General features: G+C 45.7%; 1 protein-coding gene across 2 annotated transcripts in view; it reads right to left on the bottom strand.

Annotated features, from left to right (window-relative positions):
• Positions 1-1495: 1495 nt before the first annotated feature.
• Positions 1496-12615, bottom strand: part of PFKP (phosphofructokinase, platelet) — a 93794-nt gene continuing 82674 nt past the window's right edge. Inside the window, exons 19-22 of one of the 2 annotated variants that reach the window (XM_081970907.1) lie at positions 12187-12298; positions 10530-10629; positions 6597-6702; positions 1496-2050 (exon numbers count right to left, since the gene is read on the bottom strand). In XM_081970907.1, the coding sequence (XP_081827033.1) occupies positions 1912-2050; positions 6597-6702; positions 10530-10629; positions 12187-12298 (457 nt within the window). In that variant the 3' untranslated portion in view covers positions 1496-1911. Of the gene's footprint in view, positions 2051-6596; positions 6703-10518; positions 10630-12186; positions 12299-12615 lie in introns of both variants that reach the window. The other variant, XM_081970906.1, reaches the window with a different exon arrangement.

The raw sequence follows: 12615 nt of genomic DNA on the forward strand, positions 1-12615 counted from the left end.
TGATGCCTGGAGAGCTAGGAGTCACTATTAGTTAAAACTTCCCTCATGCTTGGATTTCAAAGCAAGTCTAATTGTAGTAAAAGAATGTAAACTGCCAATACTGACAATGGTTCGTGGCAGTGCTTTTCCACCTTGGCAGCTTTAAGGTGAATTCCTCAGTTTCTTCAGAATTGGGATTTGGGAATTGAAGTCCATGTATCTCAAGGTTGCCAAGTTGAGAAATGCCCGTTTATGGTATGTAGTATGGAAGAAGCCTAAGGTTTACCTCAAACCTCCAGCAGAAATGGGCAGAAAGAGGATTTGGCACATCTCCAAAAAATCTCTTTCAGCTCTAAAATTGGAGGCAGCAGAACTCATGAAGGAACCTTGCCAATTTGGAGGAAAGGGCAATGGATGTCTAGGTAGTCCTCATTCAGTGACCACTCAAAGTTACAGTGGTATTGAAGGAGGGGATTTTAGCCATTACAGTGATTTAGGAGTTTGGTAATTGGCTTGCAGTCACCATTCCATAGCATCTTCGCTGCCAGTGTATGGACGTGTAGCTTAGCAACAAGCCCACCAGTTCCAATTGTCATCATTAAGCAAGGATTATTTGTATTGTTTCCTGAAGCAATTCTGTAGCAGTGCTTCAAGCGTCATCAAGACACTTCTGATAGTCTACAGGTCTCTAAAGTAATTGTTTACTGACAAGGTGGCTTTTAATCATTCATTTTTACTAGAGCTGCCTTAGTCCTTGGGGTGAAAATGATTGCAATAGGTAAGTGGAAGAACAGCTTGCCTTGTGCATAAACTCCATCTCTGTTGTGGCCCACCAGCGGCCAATGGAGCTGGCAGCAGATTCAGATAGTGAGGAGGTTGGGGAGGAACTCCAGTCCTGGAGTCTGGGGAAGGCTCTGTTGAAGGCTCTGTGTCAGAGGCAGAGAAGGGACCAGGTGTCATATGCCAGCTACCTTCAGAGTCAGACATCAGTGAGGCCAACAAACTGCTGTTCCCAGTGTGCTCATGCACAGAGTTGCCAGACAGAGAATGGAGGTCGATTTGGGAGGAAGGCCACAGGTGGACGATGAATGGCCCGCCCAGAGAAAATAAGAAGAGCAAAAGGGGAGTGGAGTTTGCAGGAGGCAATTCACTTAATTGGTTTGTGATTCTCCAAGACTCCTATCGGTTTTGCAGATATGGACCTGGTAGCTCTCCAAGCCAGATAAGGTCTGTGACTGTAAATCCTCCCTTGAAAGACTTTGCTGGATGTGAATGAGCAGAATTCACAGTAAATTAATAAAATGGGTTTTTGTTGGCACAAGGAATTTGCTTCATGCTCTCCGGAAGCCTCAGAACAATTCCAAAGTGACTTTACTAAACACCTACATAAGAGCCTCCAAGCAACAATGGCTTTGAATGACCTGGACATTTTGTCCTATGAAGAATCAATTCAGCTTGAAAACAAAGGTGGGAAAAGATTGGGCGCAAACCGCAGGAGAACAAAGGACACTAAACCTTATGATAATGCAGTATTTATTCTGGCTGGATCACATATATCTCTCTCTATATTTACTACACAAAACTATGCTTCTGAGTGTAAACACTATCTGGTAAAAGTGCAAAAGACAAACAGCATCACACTGAGTGCATAGAACAGGTTTTGGACAGATTATTCATAAGGAGCACATTGGTAACTGGGTTTTTTTTTTTTTTTTTTTTTTGTTAAGTTGGGAGCTGGAGTGTCCCACTCTGTAGATGAAGCCTAAAAATAACCAGGAACAGATAATAATGTGAATATTTTTGCTTCCCACGTAAAGTGCTGGTACAATAACTTATATGTTACAAAAAGAAGCTGTAACACATACTCTAAAGCACTGTTGATGCACAATGGAGACAAGAGTTCCACTTAGGGGACATCCTGGCATTGCAGACTCAGGCTTCAGGTGCCTTTGGTCTCACCACATGCTCTAGCTGGCCTGAATCGGAAATATCGTAGCTGGCCTTGTACTTGGCCAGGATCTTCATCAGGGCACGCATTTTTAGCCACCACTGTTCCTTAGGAATCCGGTGCCTGTAGATCAAAAGAGGGAAATTGTCGTTAAAAGTTTCTATTAGGACATCTATGAGCAACTGAAGTCGCAGCACAAGCTGGAACCAAGAAATTTCATTTATTCATTTGACATTTATGGTGGCTTTTCTTACATACCACAATCCAAATGGACTTGAAACAAAGCCAATTAAAAATAATAAGAACCATTGTGCCATCCCATTCACAGAACAGGGCGTGTGACAATGTTCAGCTAGTGAGATGGTTTCTTAAGCAGAGGATGGTTTGCAGAGTAGCAGAGCTGAAGGGGACCTTAAAGGTCTTCTAGTCCAACTCCCTGTTCAAGTTGAACGCCAGCAGGGGACACCAAACTCGAACTATAAATCTCTGTGGACCTCTAGGAAGGAACCATCCTGAACCAGTTCGAATAGTTTCCCATTTTTGGGTATCCTGCCATGGAACATCTTGAACATCTTGAACAATCTCTCACCTTGTGGTCATTTTCGTCGTTTTATGCAATTCTATGAAATTAAGGGTATTCGATCATTCCCACCCCCTTCTTCTCTATCTAGATATTTTTAACATCTCCTTCCTCCCTCAAAGACCCCGACTCATTAACCATCAACTTTTATTAACTTTTAACAACTTTCTATCAACCTTTATTAGCATCCTGATTCCATTGGACTTTTAACGAACTATTTATTCGAGGTTGGACCTGCTCCGCCTGCGGGAGGCCCCTCTCTCGCAGGTGTGGCCCTTGGCTCTCTCAAGGGCCTGCCTTGATGACGGGTTTGCGAACCCCGAGAGGTGGAAGAAACGGAGGCTGAGGGGCTTTTTAATTAAATGTTTTTTAAATGTTGTAAGGGGTTATAAGGATGGGGGGGGAGGGGTTGTAGGGATGGGGGGGGGGAACCGGTTAGGAGGGATGGAAGAGCCAGGCACCTAGGTGTGGTCGAAAGAGGGGGGAGCGGAGTGGGGGAGGAGAGGGAAGAAAGCATTCCTGTGCAGGGCACCTTAATACCAACGGTCGTGGGGAGGGGCAGGTGCGAGGACAGTTTAAGAGCACGTAGTCGGTTGGGAGACCGGGGTTTTTGGTCATTCCCGGTCGTTTGTACCAACCCCTGCATACTAGGTGGTCAGGATCGACAGACCCAAGGCCTGAGACTGCTGTTATGCAATGCGAGGTCCGTTGTCAATAAGGCCCCCCTCATCCACGATCTGATTTTGGAGGGGGACCCGGACCTCGCCGGAATAACCGAGACCTGGTTGGGCCACGAGGGAGGTCTACCCCTTGTGGAAATGTGCCCTCCAGGTTATCGAGCATTTCACCAGCCTCGGGCCCAGGGAAGGGGCGGTGGGGTAGCAGTGATTATCCGGGAAGACTTAGAGCCGAGAGAGTTCACTGTGCCGCAGACATCCGGGTGTGAGTCCCTCGTCGTGAGATGGGGCCCAGGGAGGCAGTTGGGCCTGCTGATAGTATACCTGGCTCCTCGCTATACTTCAGCGGCCCTGCCCGAACTCCTTGAGCTGATCTCATCGGTGGCGGTTGAGACCCCCAAACTTTTAGTGATGGGGGATTTTAACCTGCCGTCGATGGGAGAAGCGTCTGAGGGGGTTCGGGAGTTCATGGCTTCCATGACAGCCATGGACCTGACCCAGTTAATTCAGGGCCCTACTCACGAGGGAGGCCACACCCTGGACCTTGTTTTTGTCTCTGGCCAGTGGACGAGTGATCTGGGAATAGGGGATCTAGACATTATTCCCCTGTCATGGTCGGATCACTCACTTCTCCGGCTGGACTTCCCTGGTGCTACCCCCCGCCGCGAGGAGGCGGAACTGGAAGGTATTAGATGGTTCCGCCCCAAGCGCCTGATGGAACCGGATAGGTTCCAGACGGAGCTTGGGCCACCTCCTGTGGACCTGACCCGCCCCCGAGTGGAGGACCTGGTAGTCGCATGGAATAGTGCGACTACCGGGGCCCTAGACCGGGTGGCGCCTTTGCGGCCTCTCCTGCGGCGACGAACCACCCTGGCACCTTGGTTTACCGAGGAGCTAAGGGTGATGAAACGCCACAAGAGACGCCTAGAGAGTCGTTGGAGATCCTCCCGCTCCGAATTTGACCGAGCACAGGCACGAGCCTATTTGAAGACGTACCTTGTGGCATTAAGAGCGGCCAAACGTCAACATTGCGCCGCTCTTATTGCGTCTGCAGATAACCGCCCTGCCGCCCTGTTTCGGGTGACCCGTTCTCTCTTGTTTGAGAGACCACGGGAAGCCCCACTACAGGGCAGAGCAGAGGAGTTTGGGAATTATCTACAGGACAAAGTCGCTCAAATCCGGATGGGATGGACCCCTTTCAGTGGTTCAGTAGAGACGCCCGCTGCGAGTCTTGAGGGACCGCTTTGGGAGGAGTTTGACTCGGTTGCCATCGAGGATTTGGACAGGTTGCGTGGACGTCTGCGACCCACCACATGTTTATTGGACCCGTGTCCCTCCTGGCTTGTACTGGCATCCTGGGAGGTTACGCGCGACTGGCTCCTGGGCCTGGTGAACGCCTCGTTGGGTGAGGGGTCTCTACCGGCCGCCTTGAAAGAGGCGGTGGTGAGGCCCCTGCTCAAGAAGCCTTCCCTGGACCCAACGGACCTAGTCAATTATCGTCCAGTCTCCAACCTTCTTTTTTTAGCGAAGGTTGTAGAGAGTGTGGTAGCACAGCAGTTCCCACGTCACCTGGAGGAAAATGATTATCTAGACCCGCGCCAGTCCGGCTTCCGACCCGGGCACAGCACGGAGACGGCCTTGGTCGCATTGGTTGATGATCTCTGGAGGGCCAGAGATAGGGGTTGTTCCTCTATCCTGGTCCTATTAGATCTCTCGGCGGCGTTCGATACCATCGACCATGGTATCCTGTTGCACCGGCTAGAGGGGCTGGGAGTCAGGGGCACCGTTTTACGGTGGTTTGGCTCCTACCTCTCTGGTCGGACGCAACGTGTGTTGACAGGGGAGCAGAGTTCGACCCGGAGGCCACTCACATGTGGAGTGCCACAGGGATCGGTACTCTCGCCTCTCCTGTTCAACACATATATGAAGCCGTTGGGCGAGATCATCCGTGGTTTTGGAGTGGGATATCATCTGTATGCTGATGACACTCAGCTATACATTTCCACTCCGAACCACCCCAATGAGGCCGTCGAAATGATGTCCCGGTGTCTGGAGGCCGTACGGGTCTGGATGGATGGCAACCGACTAAAACTCAACCCTTCCAAGACGGAGTGGCTGTGGCTTCCGGCCTCCCGGTTCAACCAGGTGCTTCCATCTCTGGCCATCGGGGGCGTCCAACTAGCCCCCATGGAACAGGTGCGCAATTTGGGCGTCCTCCTGGATGCCCGGCTGTCCATGGACAACCATGTAACAGCCGTGGCAAGGGGGGCGTTCCATCAGGTCCGCCTGATGCGCCAATTGCGCCCCTTATTGGACCGGGATGCCCTACGCACAGTCACCCATGCGCTAGTGACGTCTCGCCTGGATTACTGCAATGCTCTCTACATGGGGCTTCCCTTGAGATGCACTCGGAGACTACAGCTGGTCCAGAACGCGGCCGCGCGGGTGATTATGGGGAGGACTAGATACTCCCCTGTAACACCTCTCCTGCGCGAGCTGCACTGGCTGCCTGTGGTCTACCGAGTGCGTTTCAAGGTTTTGATTATGATCTTTAAAGCGCTCCATGGCACAGGGCCTAGTTATATGCAGGATCGCATCCTGCCCCACACATCCCTACGACCAATTCGCGCACACAGAGAGGGACTTCTCCGGGTGCCGTCCGCCAAACAGTGTCGGGGGGCGACACCCAGGAGCAGAGCCTTCTCTGTGATGGGCCCAGCCCTGTGGAATGACCTCCCCCGCGACATCAGGATTACTTCCGACCTCCGCTCCTTCCGTGTACAGCTGAAGACCCACCTCTTTCAATTATCCGGCCTGGCTCAATCGCAATCGTAATCTTCCCATTCCTCCAAACTGTTTTTAAACTGTCCGTAAATATTAATTTTTTGGGTTTTTACAATTGGGGTATTTTAAAGCTGATCTTAACTGTCTATTGATGCAATTTGTTTCCTCCTCCGTGTATGTATACGTGTATGTATAGGTGTTGTATATGTATGTACGTTTGGTGTTGTTGTTTATGCTCCATTGTACGCCGCCCCGAGTCCTACTTGGAAAGGGAGCGGCTAATAAATCCAAATTTATTATTATTATTATTAAGTAGGAGACCCTATAGCAGTGATGGCTAACCTTTTTGTTGTCGCGTGCGAAAGCACGCGCAAGAGAGATTGTCCACACCCATAATGCAATCACGCCCGCCCTGCGTGATTGCATTATGGATGTGGGCACTTTCTCTTGTGCATGCACGCGTGCCCCTGTGCTCCCCACCCCTCTATACCCCATCTCTATGATCTTTCTTAACTAAGATCTGCAGACACATAGGACTTCAATCTTGCTAACTGGGAATTAAAGAGCCTGGTGCGGGCATCAGGTGTGCATTGGCTGTTCTACAATTATACAAAGATCTTGGACCTACACAAAGTCAGTTTCATCCTGTAGCATGATCACAGGCTGGAAGTCCAGGTTTCTCTTACGCATTCCTAGAAGGCACACAGTTTCCGGAGTATTGGCAAACACCTTTCCTATGAAGGGGGAAAAATAGTTTTAGCCACAGGAAGTGTGACAAAATAGTACATATTAACTGCAAAGGAGGGGGAAAGTGTTAGAGGAGCCCTCAGGGTGTGTTTAATCTGGGTTAGTTATTAAAATAATACAACAAGGAGAATATAAATGGGAATTATGAAAACTTGGAAATTAGGATGAGCCAAGCAAGACGATGGTAATAATTAATAACGAATAAATGTTCAAAATTAGTATTTAAAAAGACCAAGAACTTTTTCAGCACTAAAGTCTGCTTTTTTCATTGCTAATGAAATTGAAAATCCATAAATATGTTACCTTCTTCTGTGTTCCATGAAGCCATTGGAAGCAGGGAGAAACAAGAAAGAATATTTGTGACTAAATAAATTTGGTTGCCTGTTATTTATAAGACATATCACGGAACTTAAAACCTGGGGAGAAGGAGAGTCCTGGGCAAGGAGCATCTTGGTACCACAAATATGAGGACTTTGGAAGGATTGCAATTTTCATTCCACTCTTAAAGCTGGAGCAGACTTCTCCAGCATTGCATGTGAGGGAACGTAGGCATCTGTCATGAGGGGATGGTTGCATAAGTAGTTTGTTGCTGTTGTTTTTTTATACATAAGCACATTTTAAAGTTTTGGTTAGGAGGCACTCAAACAGCAAACCACAGAACAGGAGCTCAGATCAGCCAATAAGCACACAGGACGTGCACTACCACAAACCGTACCTGGTTGGGATCTGTCAGGTGTTTTTATGTTGTCTTCTCTGCAGTCCTCTGCAGCCTTCAATTACTCATTAACCCTTTTGCAGCATATGCATTGATGGATATTGCCAGTTATATGCAACTCTAAATGGGACTCAGGGTTGTTGGGGGAGGAGAGGGGGGGACTTTACATGCCACTTTAAGCTCCTGAATGCGAGGCAGGACATAAATCTAACTAACAAATATGCAATTTTATAGAATTCCATAACATTTTCTAGGATTAAAAGCTCCAGATACATAAAAAGGGCATTCTATAAACTTAATATTTTTCAAACTTGACAACTTGAAGATATATGTAAAACAATGTTGAAACTCCAGGAAAAGTGCAGGGAAGAGCAACAAAGTTGATTAGAGGACTGGAGGCTAAAACATATAAAGAACGGTTGCTGGAATTGGGTATGTCTAGTTTAATGAAACGAAGGACCAGAGGAGACGTGACAGCAGTGTCCCAATATCTTACTTGTATGTTGCTCATTCCAAAGTAATTAGAAACATTCAACAAAGAATTACCCAAAAAGAACTGGGGGGAGGTGGAAGGTGATGGCAGTGTTACAATATCTCAGGGGTTGCCACAAAGAAGAGGGAGTCAAGCTATTCTCCAAATCACCTGAGGGCAGGACAAGAAGCTAATGGAAACTAATCAAGGAGAGAAACAACCTAGAACTAAAGAGAAATTTCCGACAGTTAGAATAATCAAACAATGAAAAAGCTTCACTCCAGAAGTTGTGAGAAGTCCATCATTGGAGGTTTTTAAGAAGAGATTGGACAACCATTTATTTGAAATGGTACACAGTTTCCTTCCTGGGCAGGGGTTGGACTAGAAGACCTCCAAGGTCCCTTCCAACTCTGTTATTATGTTAAGCATGCTACTGGAAGTTGAAGTCCACACATCTTAAAAGTTGCCAAGCTTGAAAAACACTGCTCTAGATAATAGAAGTCATTCAGATCTGGCTGTTCCAGAAGGCCTCTGATGTACACAAAGACACTTCCTATGGTGGACTTTATTTTTTTGATGGCCAGTCTTCAGATTATTACTCCTCTGTTGCACCTCAATATAGTTTCTTTTTAAATTTTAAACTTTGTTAGAGTGCAAATCTCTCAACTGAAGTAATGTCCTATAATAAGAAGTCAGCAAGGAAATAAATCTTTGGTACAAGCACAGTTTTCCATATCCGCTGGCTAACCAGTTCCATCCCTCCAATTATCATAGTTGTTGACCACATCAGTGATTATAGTGGTGAGATTCAATTTTTTTTACTACTGATTCTGTGGGCGTGGCTTGGTGGATGTGACTTGATAGGCGTGGCTGGGGAAGTATACTGCAAAATCTCCATTTCTTCCCAATCAACTGGGACTCGGGAGGCAGAGAACAGATGGGGGCGGGACCAGTCAGAGGTGGTATTCTCTGAACCATTCAAAATTTGCTACTGGTTCTCCAGAACTGGTCAGAATCTGCCAAATACCACCTCTGGTTTCAAAGGTTGATCCAGATTATCAGCTACAAAACTCAGCATTGTTGCAAGCAACAGCAACCTTGAATTCACCTATATAAAACAGTCAGCCTGTTTGGTGAGTGTTTAGCTGGAGATCAATCAAGCCAAAGTTGAAGACAATTAATCCTCTTATTCCTACCTCCCCACTGCCCAGGACTCTTGCCAGGATGGCTGACTTGGATTTCCTGAGCTAATGAAAGGTTAGCTAACTGAATCGGATACCACTCAAACATAATTTAACTCATTTGTGGCTGCTTTAAAGAAGCATATTTGATGTTTTAGCCCTTGTACATGCAAGCAGCTACATTTAATGTACACTGAAGGTTAAATTATCCCCCACAACTATTCTCAACAGCACTGTAAAGCAATAGCAATAGCACCTAGACTTATATACCACTTTATAGTGCTTTTACAGTCCTCTCTAAGTGGTTTACAGAGTCAACATACTGCCCCCAACAATCTGGCTCCTCATTTTATCAACCTCGAAAGGATGGAAGGCTGAGTCAACCTTGAGCCAATGAGATTTGAACTACAGCTAGCAGTCAGCTGAAGTAGCCTGCAGTACTGCACTCTAACCACTGTGCCAGTTTGGCTCTCTAAAGCAGGGGTGTCCAAACTTGGGAACTTTAAGACTTGTGGACTTCAACTCCTAGAATTCCCCAGCCAGCATGGCTGGCTGGGGAATTCTGGGAGTTGAAGTCCACAAGTCTTAAAGTTCCCAAGTTTGGACACCCCTGCTCTAAAGAAACCCCTGTTCTGTGCGCAAGTGAATGGGTCTGCATTCATGGGTATCTGCATAGTTAAAAAGTCCTGATTCTATAAACCTGAGTTGAATACAAAATATTAGAAATGTGAGAAATATTCTATGCACAAAATAGGTGCCCTGTGGCTAAACCAGAAGTTTGGTCCATAAGTAAAACGGAATGGAGAGAATGTGTTCTATAATAATGCTGAGAGAAGCAGGGGAAGAAGGGAAGGAGAAGATAGACACAAAATGAGCCAGTGCTGGGACATCAGCAGAGGTGATTGGAGGGAAGACCAAACCCAGAATAGAGCCAGATGGGTCCACTCATAGCTAGTGGGGGGGGGGAGGTGGAGAAGAGGGAAGATACACTCAACCACTCTGGATTCTTTCTGATTTTTATTTTGACCCAAAGCCAGAATAATCAAAATATCCTGTGGTTTTGTTTTGTTTTTCTGCTGAATTTTAGCCAATCTGAAAAGTTCTAACAGAACTTGTAGAATGGGACAGGTCTGCTTTGGATTCGAAATAAAGTTCCTTATCTCGTTTCATGGACATTTCTATTAGATATTATGACACAGAAAATAAAAGAGAATATTTGTGTAGCTCAGGGTTGAACTGAGGAGGTCTTTGGCATTCTCTGAGCTTGGTTGTTTTCCCACAGAAGCTGCCTTATCAATGAAATGGGTGGAATATAAATTTAATAATAAAATAATGTTAAAAGTCCATTTAATTTCTAATCATGGTCCCCCTGCTTCCCAGGTCTAGTGGCAATTTGCAGCTGGTTCACTAAACCAGGCCATGAAAGGCATCTAACATTTCTTTTACCTCTTCGGTAGCTTTCTTTCAGTTGCTTCGAAATCCACAGCAAAGCTTTTGCTGCTATTTTTGTCCCAAAGTTTCTATCAAAGGGAGAAGGAGCGCCACCCTGTGAAAATCAACACAATTTAACAATGAAGTTGTATTTCAGATTTTTTTTTTTGAAGGGCGGGGTGGGAAAATGAGGAAGATGTGTTTATGAGTTAGAAAAATGCACAACTGTAAGAAAAGAACCACGTTCATCTAAATGTACCTGGTAGCACACTTGTAAGTTTGAGCAGTTGCTAAACAAATGGCTATAAGTAAGGACTCCCTGTAATTTTAAAAAAAAACTTGCTTTGTTTGTAAATAAAGTAAGTTAATATGTGAAGGTGCTACGAGACTCTTTCCGATTTTATACTTGCATAAGATTCATTGTCTCACATTTAGGCACAGAATGAGACATAGCCCAATGCAGGGGTGAAAACCAGCAGGTTCTGACAGGTTCCGGAGAACCGGTAGCGGAAATTTTGAGTAGTTCAGAGAACCAGCAAATACCATCTCTGGCTGGCCCCACCGTAGGGTGGGAATGAGGATTTTGCAATATCCTTCCCCTGTCATGCCTACAGAACCAGTAGTAAAAAAAAAAATTTGAATTTCACCACTGGTCCAGTGCATTTGTATTTTCCACCAGGGGATTATGCATTTGCGTTCTTCATTCCTCATTCCAACTTGGTCCCCATCCCCCATCCCCAACCATCCTAGAAACTTCAACTTTTGCAATTCCCAGCAGCACTGGCTGTTGATAACTTTGGAGGTCAGCAAGCAATAGCAATAGCATTTAGGCTACCAAATGCTTCCTAGAACTTTACAGCCATCTGCAAGCAGTTTACAGAGTCAGGACATTGCCCCCAACAATCTGGGTCCTCATTTTACTGATCTTGAAAGTCATATGAGTCACCCGTGAGCCCCCCCAGGATCGAACTGCAAGCTGTGGGCTGTGTTAGCCTGCAATACTGCATTCTAACCATTGGGCCACCATGGCTCTCTCGAAGAAATAAATTATCGGGCTCCACTAATGTTTCAACTTTTAATGTCTTTTCCAGAGTTTGTTAGCCACCTTGAGTGCTAGAATTTAAAGGACACAATTAAATTAGCCAATCAACACATACAGCCTAGAGAAATACACTACTTCAGTAAAAATCACGATCAGATCATCACTGTGGCTATATGGGTCATAGAATATTTACAGTGATAACTTTCATTTCTTCTGATTTATTTTCTTAATAAATATTGGCATCTGGTCTCTTAAAGAGTTACCTCTTTTGGGTTCCTTATGTCAGCTAGGACCTGGATAAAGTCACAGAAGCTTAGTAGAATGCCTTCTGTTCAGTGATGAAATCCTTACATCTACTTAACAGCTGCTACTCAAACAAAAAGGACTGAAATTACTGGAGGATATTAAACTTCTCTCACGCTAAATTAAGCAGCAGCAGCATCAACTAACAGCGATCTACTCTGCAGACTGGAAGTGGACACTCTACCTGCTATTAAGAGTTAGAGAAAGTGTAGCTGCTTTTGCACATGGCTCCAACCTATAAGGGCCATTTGCATTGCTATTATTGGGTTAAAAGAAGCATTCCAACAAACCCTCTTGTCCCCCTCTGGAGTACTTAACCATTCTCACCTGCTGCATATGACCCAGCACATTCTTTCGACAATCAAAGACCCCTTTGCCTTCTTCCGAATAGAGCTGATAAATGAAGTCAGTTGTGTAGTTCTCGCTACTATTTTCATTCCTGTATAATCCCCAAAAAGCACGGCTTATTTATTTGACATAGTTTTGTTTTTCTATACTACTGTACATCTGCACAGAGTGAAACGGGATTTCTGGTTTGCTTCTGTAATGGTAGGTGAGAAAGACCTTGGAGAGAGAGGACAGCCAGAAAGAGGCTCAGAAAGGACCACAGATTATAAAGCAGATGGTGGGAGATTTGTGTTTTCAAACTTGCAAAATCCAGTTGATGTAATATAATAGAGCTGCCAGCCTTATTATTTAAGTATAGTTAGCTCATCTAGTCTAATTGCCTGCCTCATCTACCTGTGAAGGCTGACA

The sequence above is a fragment of the Natrix helvetica genome, assembly GCF_964273705.1.
Source record: "Natrix helvetica genome assembly, chromosome: Z".
Lineage (NCBI taxonomy): Eukaryota > Metazoa > Chordata > Lepidosauria > Squamata > Natricidae > Natrix > Natrix helvetica.